Genomic DNA, 20,543 nt, shown 5'->3' on the forward strand with positions numbered 1-20,543 from the left:
GGAAAAAAGTGTCAATGAAAGAAATAATCCTTAATAAATTCTTAATAAAAAAGGTCATATTCATTTTTTTTATATGATGCACCTAATTCATGTATTAGCTTGTCAAAATTCGAAATAACATAGTTTTTACTTAGGGTTCGAAACTCCTTATTATACACGGTTGAACACGAGGAAACCGAATAATTTTAGCAGCGTATTCCTGATCACATTTAGCGACAAAAATGTCCTATAAACTTTTTTGAAATGCGGCTAGTTTCAGAGTTAATACCAATTAAAAAAAAACAAGTTTGTATTGTTACATAGTTCAAAACGCCTTTTTGATGGCGATGTTGTTACTATGGGATTTAGTCTAAATATCCTTATTGATATGTTAACTTTGGTCAAAAATCACGTTTGTTGTATGGGAGCCCCACTTAAATCTTTATTTTATTCTGTTTTTAGTATTTGTTGTTGTAGCGGCAACAGAAATACATCATCTGTGAAAATTTCAACTGTCTAGCTATCACGGTTCGTGAGATACAGCCTGGTGACAGACAGACGGACAGACGGACGGACAGCGAAGTCTTAGTAATAGGGTCCCGTCTTACCCTTTGGGTACGGAACCCTAAAAATATCATCTACTAATGTTATTGTTATGCACAAGTAGAAGATATTATAGAATCTTGTTTATTTACAAGAAGATGACATTTTTCTCCACATACCTATATATTTTTGAGAAAAATATAGCTAGGTATTTTAGTTTAAAAATCATTGTTACAATAAATATAGGCTTTTCCAGAGAATATTTACCGAAACGAAAGCAGAATTCACAAGGGTTTTCGGTGGACGACCGTAACGCGAATGATTGTTTGGACTGACCTTTCTATAAATATATAAATGTATTTTATTGTGTAATAATCATAATAATTATTAAGTTATATTAAATCTGGGAATGAAATTATATCAGAAAGGAGATTCTTAAATGAGTAGGTATACTCGTAACATGCTTTGTGCATTAAATATACCTCCCTCTATTGAGTGAAAATAAAACAAAATACACAGGTAATCTGTGTTGCGGTTTTAAAGTGCCATCTGTTACACCTTTGACAAATTAAAAATGATTGCTTGTCAAATGAAGTCGCCATGTTAGAATTACACCGATACTATAAGCATCACTCACACAAACAAGCAATGAGGCAAAATTTTACCAATATTCAAACGCTTTTTTCTTAATAATTTTAATCAAAATCTAGTATTTTTTTACGTTAAGCGAAGACAGAAATATATATACTACCCAAACATTACATATACAAGTGAAGAAACCCTATATAATAGGAGCTAGGGTGCCAAGAAAGTTTGTATGAAAATCGAGCCGAGAAAAGAGAACCACCTTAATGGGACAATGCAATAATACAAAGTCGTTAGCTAAATACTTGGTTCAGTCCTACGTAAAGAGCATAAAATAATTCAAAATATTGGGCTATTTCGGAGTGTGTTAAAAATACCGGTTCCGAGCCCTTGCCGAGACTCTCGGCGAGAGTAGGGTTACCAGATGACAGGAATTTTCCTGTCATCTGGTAAATGTCAGGATTTTTTTTGAATTGATAGACTTTTTTATAAAGTACCTTTTTATTTACTTTATTTTTATTAGCCTGTTGTAAGTAGTGTCCCACTGCTGGGAAAAGGCCTTTATTTACTTAAATTGAAATAAAACTTACATTAATAAAACGCGGCTATCAATCGGGTGGCCATCGCTAACTGCTAGATACTCCCCTTCTCCCCTCCCCCCGTCCTCGTCGTAAAAAATATGAATGTCAGGAAAAATATTCGGAAATCAGGAATTTTGTCAGGAAATTCAAAATTTGTATCTGGTAACCCTAGGCGAGAGGCTCTCGACGAGTGTGTACAGTCCACGTCAAAGATATGTTTACACTTTTTCACCTCAGAAGCTCGAACAAGAGCACTTTGCTTCTTAAAAACAGTGAGCAAAATGCGATTTTGCTCACTGAGTCATTTTGTCTCACTCAGTGAGCAAAATGGCATTTTGCTCACTTAGTGAGACAGTATGAGTGAGCAAAATCGCATTTTGCTCACTGAGTGAGACAAAATGTCATTCAAGTGACTTTTATAGTCAAATGTCATTTCAACATGCGGGGTCTAATACAAGTTAGATATACTTGGGTTCTATTATCTCTGTCCCTCTAGGTATGTTCTCACTGCTTAGGGTGAAAAATTTTGTGTACTACACGAGATCAAAGTTATTTACAGCTCGTGCGCTTTTGAATCCCTTACTACGCTCAAGATGCTAAATTAGATTCACTCGCTACGCTCGTGAATTTATTATAGAATCTTTAGCTTGCACGGGACTCAAAATAAGCACTCGAAGAAATATCAAACTTTGATCTCTTGTTGTACAAATAACTATTGCACCTCCTTTGTAATAAGGCGAAAAGTGTAAACATATCTTTGAGATCGACTGTACAGCCCGCTTAACATTTTTCCAACAAATTCTGTAATGTTTCACTTTCATTCTACATGTATTTAGTTGTTTTATGTTATAAATGTTTTGCAGAGGGCTCCGATACTGAAGAGACTATGAAGGGGGCCGTGGGACCGAGAAAGCAGAGAGGCAAGTACTTACAACCTTATTGTATGGCATTACGGTTTAATTTCCTTTACGATTGCGAGTACGGATAAAAAAAGCCTATACAGTTTAAAGCACAATTATATTTTCGTTGTATTTTCACGGAAACGTACGAACTTGTCTTGCTGTATACTGCAAAACGTAATTCAAGACCAAAAAAAGTAAGACAATGTTGCCACTGCAATAATTTGTTTGTAAAATAGTAAATTCCTTTTGATAAATAATCACGCTAAGAGAATTTATTTATTAGTAATTTTACTCCTACAATTTAAAAAAGTACTTTTTCTCAAAAATGGACGGCAAGGTCGACTTTGCCGTCTAAAAAATAGGTCGCGAAGCGCGTAGTTTATGGTCACTCAAAAATTAAAAAGTTAAAAACATTGCAGTCTCGCTTTTGGGACTGCAATGTTGCATACAAATTCCATTATTTGTCGAGTTCCAAACTTTTTAAAATTTGATATGGCCATATTAAATGAAGGCACAGGCCCATTAAACAGCCAAACAGATGATTAGTACCGCGACTATTTAGTTGTCTCAAATAGGTTGGCGTATTTTCGGCAGAAAAACACACTTCTATTTTTTTATTAAAAAAATAAAAAGGCGGCAAGGGCTTTTTTCTGTGAAAATATATACGTAAGAACGTTGGTTTTGTAAAATATTTCTATTGTATTTATATTTCTTGCACCATTTTTGAGAAAAGCACTATATATGACTCGGCTGGAAGGCTACTTGCTGGCTTCGGATGCAATTAAACGGACTCCCAAGGTCGTCCGTTTAAAACGAATCCTCAGCCTGCAAGTAGCTACTTCCGAGCCTCGACAATAATGTACTATTATTTACTTATTTTTACATAAATACGCGCTAGTAAAAAAGTGGCAACATTTCTTACTTTTTTTGGTCTTGAATTACGTTTTGCAGTTTAGTTGCTATTTCAGTCAGTCTCGGAACAAAAGTACTGAGGTTGACTGAAGTAGCATGACAAATACAAATACGAACGTTTCCGAGAAAACACGATGGAAAACAAATATGCACCAGGTACATCTGTAGTCTATTCTATATCGATATTTTAAACTGAACATCCACAAGAAATCGATGATCGGTCAATGTGATAAATTCTGTATCTATTAGATACATCGGAGCGGCCAAGGTGCTCACAGATATCTGAACACGCCTCTATTGTCAAGGCGTTAGGGTGCATGTTCGAATATTTATGAGCACCACGGCAGCTCCGATATATCTGAGGGCGACTTTACATGTTTTATTTACATTATATAAAGACGGAAAATAGTTGGAATCAAATATATTTTGTGAAAAGATTTACCAGTTTTGAAATTCTGCAAGACTTGAAAATGTATACTTACATAATTTAATTGAAATATCTCTTACTCTGATACTTGAAAATAAACCATAATGCTTTGCAATAAAACGGAGTTTCGTATGCGATTTTCATTCCAAATCAGTGCATGGTATTGTTGCATGTACATTGCACAGTTTTACTGTTTTATAATGCAGCATATTTTAATATTTCCACTATTTGATGTGCATGAAATAAATGGAATATCATTGCTTCCGTAGAAGGGTCAAAATTATTTACGTTGTCATGTTTTTTGTCCCCAAAAAATGAGACCTGGTGAAGCTTTTTGTATGAAATGACAATTAATTTTAAATTTGTCTCATGTAAAACATAATCTACAACTATAGTCCGTATCTTTAGGTATTTAAATAAAAGTAAACATACAATTTGGAAATTTTCGGGTATAGTAGTTATAAACCAAATACAAAACCGCCTGGATCAGTCACTGAACGACTTGACTGAAACCTACATTATTTGATCATGTAATGTTTTCATTTACCCTCAACCAGGCGTGGGTCACTCCGCGATTTCGTCGCTTTGCTACAGGTAGCTAAAAGTCCATCCGTTCGACCCCAATTTTGGGGTTTACCATAAGCCGCGCGTGGCGCTGTCGCCACCTAGCGGCCATATCTGTGCTGATCGTAACAGACGCGTTTTGTTAGAGAGTGACTCTTCTGTACCTGTTACTATTATTTATTCTGTGCCTTGGGCATTAGGAGGGTATAGAACAGCCATTCTCAAAGTGTATTCCGCAAAGCCTCTGTTGGGGTTCCGCGAAAATACTTCTAATAATAAGAAAAAAACAATAGGTATATCTGGTCGACAGTGATAAACGAAAATATTTAATTTGAGGTTCCGCCAAATATTTCGCTTTCCAAAAGGGTTCCGTCACCAAAAAAGTTTGAGAACCGCTGGTATAGAAAGTATATTGCGCAGACGTTAGCGAATATGTCTGTGTCAAACTCGTGGTAAGCCGGCTAGCATTCTGTTTGCCTTTCTAATTTACTAGACGTATTATTTTTTCCAGATTTCGAAGAGGACGACGATAGCGACGAACCGATGCCGCGGCCGCAGCCGCCCCGTCACTACCTCCACGACAACAATGTCCAAGTAAAATAACATATTTGTTAACACCCTGTATATATGTCGGCGGCCGATCGTAAGATCAGGCAGATCGTAATGTTCCTGTGTAATGTTTTAACGATTGTCACATTAATCCAATATATAGGTAGGGTAGGTTCGTTAGGTTGCTTCAGATGCCCGAAGGGCAAACTGCCCAGAAATAGGAGCCCCTCGTAGCGGGGCTTCGTCAACTCAGGGAACGAGTCAAAGATTTTCACGTTTCACAATATGCCTAGGAATTTCACGATATGCCTGATTTTACGATCGGCCACCGACATATACAGGGTAGTTTATAATATTTTGCAAGATGAATAGAGTCAGACCAAGAAAAGTCTGCAGCGGATTTGATAGCTCACGCAGTGTCAGTGTTATTTATACGTCATAATTTCATAGAAGTTTGGCGTTTAAAATAACACGTGCACTGCGTGGGCTATCAAATCCGCTGCAGGCTTTTTTTGGTCTGACTCTATGTTACTCATACTGGATGAGTTTTAGTATGAGAGTTACCTCGAAATCACGTTAAATAATTGACTACAATCTATGAAAGATAAAAAAAAAGATAAAAAATAGTTTATTCAAGTAGGCATATTACAATTCGCTTATGAACGTCAAATAAACCTTTACCGGCTCCAACCGTACACCTCTGCCCCGAGAAGATTTAAATCCCCCCTCAAATGGAGGAGGGTATCCCAATATGGGACCGGCAACAAACTCGGCGACATTTATTTTGCGATTACGAGGTAGGTCCCTTAGAAAAGTTGTTTACTATGAGGTAATATAGTTTGCGTAATCAGTTATGCACAACCTAGCAGTGGCGGTGCGTCTAGATTGTTCGTAGGCAAGTCCGTAGCTGAGTTGCCCTTCCTTTTCTTCATAAGTTTAAAGAAAATAGCCCAAGAGCCTGAATATCAGACTAGCCGATGGGAATCGAGTTCTATGGACGCTCCGCCACTGCAACCTAGGTGTCTGACCAATATTTGTAACTAGTAACAAAGTAATATATTGTATTTCTATACACCGTGTTTCTTTTGATTTCCGTTAATTTCAAGGGTGCATTCCTGAGCTTATATCAAGTAACTTTCACAAAGACACCGATGTTCTAATTAAGTCCATTTCGGAGATAATCAATAATTTATTTTTTTCCTATAATACCTCTACAAGCGTCTACACTTGCCTTAGGGCCGGTTTACATATTGATTAGTGTTTAGAATGAGTTCATACATTTGCTACTAAACTTAAGTACAATCTCGGTCGACTGATGTATGAAATGACATTCATATGTCACAGATTTCAATTGTTTGGTTGAGTTAAATGTAATGCCCGTGTTACAACAACGCTATATGCTACATTTAATTACTTTTTAAACAAAAAAAAAAAACAAAAAAAAATATTTTTTTCGAAAATTAACTATGCCATTTAGTTATCTTAAACGTACTTAACGATACCCCGAAGTTAACGGAATTCAATAAAAACACGGTGTATATTTTATTAGTCGAGCGACGTTTTTTTTTGTATTTATTGTGTTGTGATTTAGTTGTTTTTGTGTGTTTTATTGGATTTTGTTTTATTGTTTCGTTTTCAGAGCATGGCAGCTAGTGTAGAGACACAATCTTAAGTTTTTTTTTGCCAGTCTAGATCAGGTTTGTTTTTATTTTATTTTGCTTTGTATCTTTTTTTTACTTTTTTGGTCAAACAAACTGCTATTTTATGGATGTATTGACACAATTTTAAAGCTTACCTGTTTTCAAACAAAAACTACTATCAAGGCTCGGAAACCGGTTAAATTTACATACCGTTATGATGTACTTTGCGTAAAACCTTTTAATTTTGGTTTCGTTCATTAAACCGGTTTTAAGAGTACATTTCCATAAAGTTCTTGTCATGTTAATCGGTTTAGAACACTAAACGCCGGTGTCTTCTTATATCGGTGTCTTTGATTACACGGCACACCACCAGGCCGGCTGGTCGTCTCGTCGCTCGTCGAGTAAACCGGTTTATTTAGGTTACAATAAAGTTCATGTAATGTTCGCCTTCTTATGAACGTTCGGAGTAAACCCGAAATAAACCGGTATTTACCACTATTATTAAAACCGGTTCCGAGCCTTGACTACTATACATAAAAAAGTTGATTATAGCCCCTCTTGAATCCGGAAGGTTTGAATGGACAGGTGCATCTTTTTGACGACCGGTCTGGCCTAGTCGGTAGTGACCCTGCCTATGAAACCAATGATCCTGGGTTCGAATCCCGATAAGGGCGTGTGTGATAAACACAGATATTTGTTCCTGAGTCATGGATGTTTTCTATGTATTTAAGTATTTGTTATATATATCGTATCTGAGTACCCACAACATAAGCTTTCTTGAGCTTACCGTAGGATTAGTCAATTTGTGTAAAAATGTCGCTATAATATTAATTTATTTATCTTTGTCCGAAACATCAAATATTTCTAAACCATTCTATAGCTGGTCAAGCAAATCTTGTCAGTAAAAAAAGGAGCGAAATTCAAATTTTCCATGGGACGACCTCCCTTCGCGCCTACATTTTTCAAATTTGCCGCCTTTTTCTACTGACAAGATCTGCTTGACCAAGTATATAATATTATTGCAGGACACCCCTCCACCACTCCCGGCGCGTACTGGCCACTACTTCCCAAGGACATAGTGTAACTAATTACATTTAGCATTAACGTTGACTTTTAAAACCAAACCTTGAACAGTACTCGAGCTTTTTGACTCTTATCTGGTTTTTATTTTGGAGAAAAATTTCAAAAATATCGGTTTATCCCTCTTGCCTGTGGCTCTTTTCGGATCGCGATCGATGTAGGGTTTACGATCCGATTTCAGGTTTTTCGACAGTGCGTTATTGAAATTGGGACCGAGTTCAAATTCGGCCTGGACACGTAAAAAAAAAAATGTGGCTTTCCATAGATAAGGGTCCTTATGCACATGCGGCATAAGGACCCTCTGTGGAGGAAAGCCACATTTAAAACTACATAGATGTATTTTCTATTAATTGAAATAAATTGAAACAATTTTATATTGTATTATATTTTTGCGCATCCTCATTACAGCTCTTTTAAGCCTATTCATTTGTACTCCAGTCTAGTTAATATGTGAACTTAAAAAGTAGCAAATAAAGTACCAACACACAAACTAGATTTTGTCATTAAGCTCTTGGACTCACAGATACTGTCGAAAATGTGGTTACGAGTGGAAAAATTACCGCTGACTTTACCTCCCAGCATTAAGAAAAAGTTACGTAGAATACTAATCATAGAATATACGGGACTCTCATATCAATTGATAGTCACAAAAAGCTACAATCTGTGACATGAATTTCTAATAACTATTATTTCTTGTAATTTAAAACAACCAGATTTTAACACATTCAGCGCCAGCGCGAGCTACGCGCTACGAGCGTGGCCGATATCACAGGAAAACCCGTATGTAACGAAAAACGCCTACGAACAGAGAGAGAACCAGGGCTCGGAACCGGCTTTTTTATAAATCTCAATATAGCCCAATATTTTTAATAATTTTATGCTCTGTACGTAGGACTGGATCGTGTATTTAGGTAACGACATCGTATTATTAGATTGATCCATCAAAAACGAAATAATAAACCAAATAACGAAAAAGAACAGTAAGTAAAACCGGTATTTTTTGTATGAAGTAAAAACCGGTTCCGAGCCTTGGAGAGAACCCGCCTAGCGGGTCGCTGGCAGTGGATGTGTTAGACCAATTCAGCGCCTGGTATTTTAGAACTATGTGTTACAGGACGGTCCTTTTATAGTGTGTAGCTTCAAATAGAGCTCGACGGCTAATCCTATTGTCTACTATTAAGTAAAACCGCACGTGCTACTTACCTGCAAAAAAGGGTCTTCATTATTCTATTTGGCACCTGAGCGCGGGCTAGTCCATCGCTCAAAAAACCAGTGTAGGTGCGCTCTCCGATAACGCGCCTTTGTTACGCATCTCGATGACACATTTTAGACTGGTTCTGTAGCGTTCGACTCGCCGGCACTCAGTAACCGAAGTACGTATTTTTTATGCAGGTGGATGTGGCACGTGGCACGAGCGGTTTTACTTAACAATAGACAATAAGATTCGCCGTCGAGCTCTATTTGAAAGCTACACACATACCTGGGAACGTGACAAATGTGCCGCTAGTTACTTTAGCTTCGTGATTGTCAAACAGGTTGAAATCAAAGCAATTTTAATATGAACTTATTCGTATGAGTATTTAAAGGTGCCCCCTATTTGTTACGGGCGTGTTAAAATTAATGTTTTAGATATATATTGTCTATGTACTTAAATGTCCGAATGATTAAAGCATAGACAAAGTAATAGTGAGACGAGTAAAGTTGTGCAATATACAGTGTGGAAAGATAAGTCGGGCCCTGGAGGGAAACTACCTTAAATCCTTAAACTGGCTCATTTTACTTAAAGGAGACATTCCTTTATTTTTAAAAAGAAACAAAAATGCATTCAAAGATTTTCTAAAACACGCTTGCCTCGACCGGGACTCGAACTGACTAAAAATTCCAAAAAATAAAAACTCACAATTTTATTCTACTAGTCGATACAGTTAATGTTAATGATAACATTTCTCCAAGAAACATGAGGTCTTACACTCGTCTGTAGTACAAAATATCCATAAAATCTAATATTTAGTACTCAAGATTTTTTTAGACAAGCCAAATTGAAGAAAAAAAGAACAATTCTGTGAATGTAGTTTTGTTTCTTTTTAAAAATAAAGGAATGTCTCCTTTAAGTAAAATGAGCCAGCTTAAGGATTTAAGGTAGTTTTCCTCCAGGGCCCGACTTATCTTTCCACACTGTATTGTAGCCGCAAAGACAGCTGAAGTAGATGGTGATGGTTATCTAGTTAACACGAGTCATACCACTTTAGAGCAGGGATTGAATACCGGTATATTTTTCATAAAAATTAACCGGTATTCAATGTCGGTATATTGGTTGTTTATGTATATTTTTGCACTTAATTTAGCTAATCTGATCAATCATTATCCTTACCTATAGTTCGTTTTTTTAGCATTAGAAAGAACTTGCAAGAAGGTAAGCGATCTTGACATGTCTTTTAATTGAAAAACGCTTTATATAATTCAAAAACTATTACTTATGAAAGCAGAAGAATATAAATGATCGTATAAAATTCATAATTGTTACATATTTGTTTTAACTTATTTTTAAAATGTGTTTGTCAATTAAAAGACACATCAAGATTGTTTACCTAATTTCTAATGCTAAAAAAAACGAACTATAAATACTATAATAACAAAGAAATAATGGTAAGCTATGAGATATTTTGAATTTTAGTTATACCGGTAACGGCTTTGGAGCGCCATCTGTATTTCGAAAATTGTTCTACTTTACGCGTCTTTGTATATTTCTTTGTGTATGGAAGCGTCTAATAAGTCCTGTTCCTTGTATTGCAATAATAAAAAAATCTGTGATGAAACTACGCTATTGAATACTTTCAAAAATAGATAGCTAATTCAAGAATTACCAAAATAATGCACACTATTGTGTGTTTCCGTTTTTTTTTAATTAAGTCTAACTTATAGGAGTCCTATTGTGTATTACGATTTTTTAAAATCAAGTCTAACTTATAGGAGTCGTGATATCGATAAAAATCTATTGGCCGACTGTACTGAAATGACAGCAATCTCTAGCACTGAACTATAAATGGATAATGAAATACAGGGTGATCAATCCAAATGGATCAGTAGGGAGAAGTCAGAAACTATGAGAGATAGCGAAATCTGTTCTTAGGAACCATGGCGTCGATTTTAGATTTAATAATAATGGCATTCAAACTTTTTTTTAACTCTCAGAGTCAGAGTCAGAAACTATGAGAGATAGCGATCTTTCATAGTTTCTGACTTCTCCCTACTGACCCATTTGGATTGATCACCCTGTATATAGACTCCTGAGACTAAATGTACATATTCATGCAATCTAATTTGAAGCCTTCATGAACCAAATAAAGTAACATTTCTTTTGTTTCATTGCTTTTTTAAAACAAACGAAATTCGTTCCAATTTACATGTAGAACAAGGCTCAAATTAAAAATTGTAAAACTTTCTATGGTGGGTCTTACGAGCATAGACAGTGTTGGATACTTAAGTTAAAAAACCTAAACAAATTGGACAGGCATTCTATAGCGTAGTTTCAACGAAAATGATTTAAAGTAAGACACGCATAATGTTACCCTCCAATATTCGCCGTAGTCGGTTCTGTGAGAAAACTACGTATTTGAAAAAATCTAATGTCCCTTCTCGGAAAAGGAAATACGACATTATTGTTTTAAAAACGATATTCTAAAATTAATTAAAATAAAGAAATAAGAAGACTCACAAAGTCGTCCAAAATATTTTAGCCCCTGCTTTTAACCCTTTACCGCATACGAAGCTATATTCAACTCTATTGACAGCTATTAAAGTTCAAATTTAAACGAATATTCTTCATTACATGCAGTAAGGGGTTAATAGCTAAAGTAGATGGCGCTGTGCAAGATTAAGGTTTTATCATCTAGTTATCACAAACCTTATGACTTACTGAAAGTGGCATCTAGTAAAAAAAATACGCCCACAATTTGCATTACATTATGAGTCTTTTTATTTCTTAGTCTACGATTAAATTAAATTTAAGTATTAGTTTGTAATATACCTTTTTTGCTTATTGTGTCTAGTCCCCAAGCTATTGCGTTAAATAATTTAGACTGTAAAACACGGGCCAAGTCACCGCCCGTTTCGGTCCTTTATATCTATTGTCCTATGTCTATTATCTTAAACATATTCGTTTTTTGTCTTCCATTCGTCAATTCCTTCCAAAATGTACAAATAAGTCAATTTATACTTCCTCTCACAAGGTTTGGTTAGAGCTAAAAGTAGAAAGTGAGAAGAAATATTATTAAATCGCGAGATTTATTATAGTATTTTTCATATAGCTCGAGTACGGTTACAGATGTCATATCTATACAATTTATAACCCAAAAACGAAGATATACTGGGTGTGATCTGTAATACGAGCAAAAAATTAAACTGTAGGTTGTACTCCTCATACTGAGCAACATTTGTTCAGCGACTTTGAAAAATAACTAGTGGTTTGAATTTTAATACAATTTTAAAGTTTATTCTAAGACGCAATGTATTGCGAATTTTATTATGTTTAAGACGTGACAAGCAACGTCAATCACAATGATATGGCGTGGCGATGGCATCCATTGAAGATAATATTTATTTTATATGAAAAATAGGGAGTCTAAATACTTCATACTTTTTAAAACTTGCTGAACAAAAGTGTCACCGTTTGAGGAGTACGATCTATGTTTTAATTATTTGCTCATGTTACAGACCACACCCGGTTTATCATCTCAGTAGATGATGGCATTGATAGCTATTTATTACCAAATCATCGGAAGATCAGCGCTGGAAGCCACCAGCAACATGCTGAGATGGGGCCATTTCGTGGCACTTTAATCTTATTTTGTGTTTTCTTTTATACTACATATGTACTGTTCCGATTGTTTGTGCTTACGAATAAATCTATTCTATTCTATTCTAAATAGAAGAGAGTGTATAGATAGTTACTGTCATGGTAAATTATGTAACCACAGTACATTTACTGCCATCTTTAGCACGCCATTTGACTTTGATCCTTATTCTTTAACTGATATGTGTTAACTTGTTAAATATTAATATTAACGCCATCTACTCGACAGTAGGCCAAAGCCATGGTGCAATCTTTTCGAACGATGGCGCCATAACCTTCGGCCTACAGTCGAGTAGATGGCGTTAATATCAATATTTACCAAGTTTACACATATCAGTGAAAAAATAAGGATCAAAGTCAAATGGCATTCTACAAGTTTTAATCTTTTGTCGAAAGATTGCAGTAAATTTACTGTCGCTGCATTTACTTTGACAACCCGCGTCCATTTCAAATTCTCTTTGTTATTACCGTTGCCCAAGCTAATTGATAAATTCTATAATGATACTAATAGCTCTAAGCATATCCTTAATTCTCATCATTATACTAATTTCTTCGAAACATTCCAGTGTTTTCTGCTTAGCATTTTAGTAAGCAGTATTAACACGTTTAGTTTTAGCAAATATACATTGATTGTACTAGATGTGAAAAGTCTAAGAAAAAATTGTGCCGTCGAGTTGGACAGCTGAAAAGCTGTTACCGCGTCATATGTCAAATTCTGGCAACCAGAATTTTCGCATAATGTACGCCATGCAGTGCCATGTACAGCGACCTGCAAAAATGCTTATCCACATTACGAATAAATTCAATTCATAAAGCGAGTATGCACTTTTGCAGCTGTGTGTACATTAGCGCTGAAATTCGAAGAATGACTATCATAGACTACATATCTTTACAATGAATGAATATTTGGTTTTAATTTTTAGTTAATGCACTTTGCGGATTCCCTTGATATTGCTCATTACGCGGTAGCTAAGACTGATGTCGACCACCGATCTTGTGGAAATGCCAAATTGTTATGAACCAAAACGTTAATTTTAGTTGGGTATAGTCATCAGAATAAAGTACCTTAATTAGATGTACGAAGGTCGATTATTCATTGACGTGTACTTATGTATATTTGTTGTATTCTTGTCTATACCTGTGTTTTGTACTGATTTGAACTGTCCAAAAATGCACTTATTTTTATTGTAGTTCTTATTTTTAATAATCTCATTAATTATTTCTACTCGGCAGCTTGATTTAAATAATAAGGAGTAACTGACCATGTAAGCGTAAATGATCACCTAAAATACCATTTTGTTAGTTGTTCTGTAAAATATAAATACAAAACTTGGCTTGGCACACTACCGTGCAACCTGTTAATACGTTCAAACACGGTAATTAAAAAAAATTGTATTACTTATTAACGTCAATATGCATGACTTTTTTTTAACATTTAATAAAATTATTTTTAAATAACGTTATTCAAAGCATAAGTTAAAATCGAAAAATGACTCATTTCGAAAATATTTAGATTTTTTCTTTTTTTTTGTATTTTTCTGTTTTAGCTTTGTGCTATATAAGTATAGACTCGTAACGCTCGCTTCATGAATGAAAATTAAAATTAAATAAAAATTAATTAAATGAAATGAAAATAAAAATTAAGCCACTTATTTTTAGTCACGCGACATATTTTGGAAAGCCAAGGTCTCCATTTTCAAGCCCTAACGGTGCATGCGTTTCCGATACCCGCGCGCCGCGTATTGTCGCTCGTCGCGCAGCGCACTGGACGCACTGCACTTGCACTGTCGTTGTAGGTGGGCATACATGCTACAATGTCGCGCGAGCAGGGGTGCGAAAGTCCTCCCTTCGGGCAAACTCGGCTCCTTTCGGCTCAGAATTACTCCAAGCAATTATTAGGGTTGACAGAACTTGATGTCCCTTTGCGTGCACGACCACAGATAAGATAATGGCTTGAATTTTGACTACCCTAAATAGCCGAAAGGGATAGTGCCATATATTAGAAAGAGACAGCGTGATTCGAACCTAAACCGCTGTCAAACTTCGGTTTTGTACGAAGTTTCCTTTCTGTACGGTAGTACTATTACTTATTCTGTGGCGCGAGTAATTATATCGTAAAATTGGCTTAATATTAGTATTACTCATGACAGTTTCAATTCAAACACAAAGTAAAGTTTCAAATTAAACTAAGCAACTTCTTTATCTACTTAAAATTCAGTTGAATTAAAAATGTCCTTTTTATAACCCTTTGGGCGTTACGAGTATAAAGTGCAATATTGTTACGATTGGTCTTGCCAAGACAATGTGATGGTTTACGCGTTAAGTTTAAGTTAGGCTATTTTGTAGCCTGTACCCAAAGCATAATCATAGGTTAATAAGACAAGTACAATTGACATTACCGTATTTTTTAATGCGTTGATTGCCATGATGAGTCTTTCGATGAAGTCTACTGTAGCCTTACCACGACTGCCTTAGTGTAAGGCCTGAGTGGACGCTCGAGTTGAGCGTACAGCGGGGCGGGGCGTGCGGCGTGCATGTTAAATGCAAACGTATAGGAGCGGCCTTAGTGCACGCTGCTCAAATCACTTGTGAGCCCGACGCCACGCTGCACGCCCCGCCGAACGCTCCGCTTCGAGCGTCCACTCAGGCCTTATGCTTAGCAGTGTCAAACTGACATATTCGCTAACGTTTGTGTAACTTACATCCTATACATCACGCTCGCACTAATGCGAGTACGAGGGAGATGCATAGAAAGGAAGTTACGCACACGCTAGCGAATATTTCGATATCAAAGTGGTGGTTGCCGTGATGTTTACAGATGATAAAGTTGCAAAAAATTTGGGTATTTCACCAGTATGCGGCACTGTGCGGCACAAGCATTTTTGTACTGAATGATTGGTGGAATCCCGCCTCAACGGGCGTAACTTAGCCGTGCGCCGCAGTGGGTTTAATTTTAATGTTACCCTTACAAGACCTAGTAAAACTAACCTTAAGTTCTATATGTTAAGATTGTTAAGATTTTGCAACACCTTGTGCTTACCCAGCTCGCTTACCAAACGCGTACACGGTATACTGTTTTATATACTTATTATTTGTTTTATACTTATTTAGTTAGTTTTAGTTTTGCTTATCCTATTACTACCAAGAAAATTCTGAGAATGACATATAATTTTGTATTATTTGAGAGCTCTTTTACAATTTATAGGTACTCATTATAATATTTATATATCAATATTTTCTGTCAAAAAAAGTATAAAATATCTCAGAGTTTGAAAATTGCTTTTAAATGATTTTTTTATATAATAAATGTATTTTAGCAGTTTACTTAATTTTATGGTTTTTACTTAAATCACACCATTACGTTATACAACACACACACACCACCATAAAAAAAACCTAATTCGAAAAAATACATAATTTCCTAAACTGTGTATTTTTTTAGAATCGACGGCATTATTTCGAAAACCTACAACGCTTTGAAAATTGTACCTTACGTGATAGTTTTAAGGTATATTTTTCAGTGTGTAAATCGTTATCTAAATAATATTGTCTTAAACAGGAACATACACGGTGTAACATGAGGAAACCGAATAACTTTAACCACGCATTTCTGAGGTCAAAAGAAGGAAAAAATGTAATATGAGTTTAGGTCAATTTCGCCAAGAAAAAATTTTTTTTTTGTTTTGTTTTTTCAATTTTTTGAATGTATTTGTACATAAACAGAAAATGGTATTGGTAAACTTGTTACTTAAAATTGATTTTTACATTTTTTTCTCGTAAAACCTTCTTTTTGCAAAGTGTTGCTTGACACTTTTTGACATCTATCAATAAGGATATTTAGACTACGTCCCATAGCAGCAACATTACCACCAAAAAGGCCTTTTACATTATGTAACAACAAAAACTTGTTTATTTTTAAATTAATATTATCTCTGAAACTAGGCGTTTTTAAAAAAAAGTTTATAGGACATTTTTGTCTCTAAATATGATCAGGAATACGCTGTTAAAATTATTCGGTTTACTCATGTTACACCGTGTATAACACCGTGATAACTTTTTTAAAGAAAATAAAGGACAAGTACCTACATATATTTATACCACAATGTATTAAACTGTATTATATTCATCACAAGTTACTATATAAGTATGAAACTAACCTTTTGTACCATTCGAAATAGATTTTGATAGATATAGTCATAGTTATATGTCTATAAGTAACCATAATATATACTTATGTGTAAGAAAGCACAAAATTCAAGGCACTCGAGTTTCTATATATGGTATCGTCGTTTTTTATATAAATACGTTTTATATAATCGTGTTGTATACGTGTAGGCAACATGTACATCGATATGTATATTATGTGTAATTGTAACCCTCATACAGTTTTGTATTTATGTATAGGGGCGTCCACACCGTGCACTTTTATTGCTATTTTACGATTTTGAGTTTAAGACGCTTTGCGAACTTTTTAAGCTGAATTTTTAAAACTGTACCAACACGTCTTAAGGGGCCCACTGATTACCAGTTCGTCGGACGATATCAGCCTGTCGCAAGAACCCGACTGTCGGGTACACTGTTCGTAGCGACTACGCGCTACATACGGCGAAACCGTGGCTACGTGCTACGAGCGTAACCCGTAGCACTTAGTGGTAATGAATGTGTTAAACAGCTCCAAAAAACGTCTGTTATCGTCCAGCGAACTGGTAATCAGTGGGCTCCTTAAATCTACTATATAGTTACGGTTGCAGTGTATGGTATTATATATAGTGTCCGACCGAAACATGTTTTTTTGCCGAAACCGAAACCGAAACCGAATGTTCGGCTTTGGCTCTAGTTTCGGCCGAAACCGAAACCGAAACCGAAACTTTTTTAGACATGTTAAAATCGTGAAAAAATGGCATAAAACCCCTTTCATACACATATTATGGGGCTGTCAACACCCAATATCCTTGAAATTGATGTGACTTAAGCAGTTTTTTAAGAAAATTACTAGAGTTAGACCAAGATAATTCTGCAACGATTTTGATAACACACGCAGTGCAAGTGTTATTTTAAACGTCAAAGCTTCTATGAAATTATGACGTATAAATAACATTTGCACTAGTTGCACTGCGTATGCTATCAAAATCATTGCAGAATTTTCTTGGTCTAACTCTATTCATTCACCAGTCAAGTTAACATGTAGATGAAGGGTCAACCAAAAAACCAACCAAAAACGCGAGCGCGAAATTTTTTGTTGACAATATCGCAAGGCGGGTACCAATCTTCACCTGGGCCTAAAAGTCCGAAGTGCCTCAGCGAGGCGAACTTTCATGCGAAGTCAAAGCCGTGCTTCCTTTAGGACAAGTAATTGAGCACAGACTCCATCCAATGTCCATTGTATTAAAAAGCGACACCGCAGGCCGAGCATGGCGCAGCGAGGCCAAAGGCTAAGCTGATGTAGAGGACATGTGGAACACAAACCAATAGTAAATTGAGATAAAATCACTCATTCACTCCGAAAAAATTAGACACTGTGCGCGTTATAGGTATTGACAGCCTCTTAAGACTGCGTCGACCGTCCAGTGGCGCCCTCATTAGTGGAATTGTGTTTTATAATAAACCAATTAATTTCTGTACCTATACATGAATCAGTATAATATGTAGGTATTAATATTGTAGTCCTACTTATTCCCCAACTTTTGGTTATTCCGAAGTACCATTTCGTAAGTTTCGGCCCGGCCGAAAGGTTCGGCCGTTTTTTGGCCGAAACCGAAACTACAGCCGAAACATGATTTTTTGGCCGAAACTGGCCGAAACCGAAACCGAAACCGAACCTTCGGTCGGACACTAATTATATATCGATTGTCACATATGATTAAAAAAAGTAAGTTGGAATTTAAAGGACTGCGGTGTGGACGTACCTTATGGGAAGCCTCGCAGCGTTGTGGCGCGTTTTGAATGTTTAAATGTATGACCAATATACACTGAAGAGCTTTCAAAATCGGTCATTATGTTGGTAACTTCTATTCCAAATGACCTGATTTCTTGGCACTTGAGTGTATTTGTTTATAGCGAAATAATTAAAGTATGGTTCAAATTATATGTCACGTCCCATGGGTAAAGGTACCTTATGGCGGTTGGCGCTTACGCTATTATTAACGCCACTCCAATATTATTGCGGCGCTATGCGACGTAAGCGCCAGCCGCCATAAGGTACCTTTTCCGTGGATTGTCACATATTATTAACCCCTTTGGGGTCTTTTGTCCTAAGTACATAGTCATCTCGCCCATATACTTTTCTTTATCTATCTCTAGTTGTGATATAGCTATTATAAATATGTTTTTCAAACCCTATACTGTGTATAAATTTTAAAATATGACGATATTTTCGTCTAAATACTAGTACAAAATAATTTGTGACGTCCCACGGGTAAAGTACCTTATGGCGGTTGGCGCTTACGCTATTATTAACGCCGCTCCAATATTATTGCGGCGCTATGCGACGTAAGCGCCAGCCGCCATAAGGTACCTTTTCCGTGGAACGTCGCATTTTATCTCCAATATTTGCAAAACCCAGTATTTTCCACCACGCTGTTTGTAAATCTAAAAAGCTCATAAATATATAATGAATGTAGGTATCTACCCTGAGGCCTATATTTGTTTGTTCCTATTAATAGTACGGTTGTGACCCCAACGAATGACCCCTCAGAGTTATATATTATGATAAAAATGTATATATTGTGTCGGGAAAGGCGTAAAATCCCTCATAGATCAATTTGTCTACCTATAATCCTTTCAGTATTATTTGCAGAAAAATGCAATCTGCTCGAAATAATCTTTGCATACTGTGCCGAAAAGCCCTCGCTATGCTCATGTTTTCACTTCTGCTGCTTGATACACTCGCGGTTTCATTATGGAATCATTATACCAATACAAGTTTGTTATTTGGATTTCTAAATAATATTGACTATGAGGGACAGTTACTGACCGAGGTACGCGAAGGCAACGCTGCGCGAGGCAGGCATGTACTTACATATTGATATTGTAATAACTTTATCATTGCAATTTATAAACATTCCATTGCTTGTGAATTGTGTTTTATTTTTCCTCATATCTTATTATTAGCATTTTGCCGACGTATTCCCTGCAGTCTTACCGCGTAGTCTTACCAGTTGGACTACTGGGAATCTCCTTCCCAATAGACTTACTGGTCGTAAGACTTCGCAGATGTCATTTTCATCCCATTAGTTTTACTCTTTTAAAATGTATAAATCATAGACCTCATATTTGATAGACAGTAGCTTTATTAAATCTAAGAAGAAAAATAAATTAAATGCTTTTTTTTCTAATGATAGACAATAACAAACTCAAAGACAAGTACAGTCGAGTTCATAAACTATTTAAATGTAAATCTATTTTTATTAAATAAATTTTCCCCGGCCTCAGGCCCCACTAATCTAGAAGGTTTTCCCTCAAAATCCCCTTTTTATTACATTTATGTCACACATTTCACTAAATTTAAAATAATTTACACGTATTCTTCTATTACCTAGGTACTCGTTTGTAGTTTGATAATTATGTGACAAGATGTCTAGTAAGCAAATGTTTTATCTTGGGTCATAGATTCAAGTTCACTGTGTAGGTTGTCTATCAATAACCTAAGTCTATGTAGACTCTTATGTAAGAGTAGGACTATTGGGAGTTTTGTTTTACTGGTAAGTCTACAGGGCACAAAATTCCCAATGGTCTTACTAGTGAGTCTATTGGGAAGGAAATTCCCAGTAGTCCAACTGGTAAGACTACTCGGTAAGACTGCAGGGAATACGTCATTTTGCCTACAATCTAGGACATAGGTACCCAGTGGCGTAGCTAACATGGGTGGCACCCGGTGCGGAAATTGTGGGTCTCACCCCAAAATTCAATCAAAATTGTAAAATACATTTA

At 35.9% G+C, this 20,543-nt stretch overlaps 1 protein-coding gene across 1 annotated transcript in view; it reads left to right on the plus strand.

Moving 5' to 3' along the window:
* LOC134674218 (uncharacterized) overlaps positions 1-8,907 on the plus strand; it is a 41,707-nt gene extending 32,800 nt beyond the window's left edge. The window contains exons 8-11 of the mRNA XM_063532276.1: positions 2,552-2,608; positions 5,005-5,087; positions 6,682-6,739; positions 7,708-8,907. Of these exons, the coding sequence (XP_063388346.1) occupies positions 2,552-2,608; positions 5,005-5,087; positions 6,682-6,714 (173 nt within the window). The 3' untranslated portion in view covers positions 6,715-6,739; positions 7,708-8,907. The remainder of the gene's footprint in view (positions 1-2,551; positions 2,609-5,004; positions 5,088-6,681; positions 6,740-7,707) is intronic.
* Positions 8,908-20,543: the final 11,636 nt, after the last annotated feature.

This window comes from Cydia fagiglandana, chromosome 19 (genome assembly GCF_963556715.1).
Source record: "Cydia fagiglandana chromosome 19, ilCydFagi1.1, whole genome shotgun sequence".
NCBI lineage: Eukaryota > Metazoa > Arthropoda > Insecta > Lepidoptera > Tortricidae > Cydia > Cydia fagiglandana.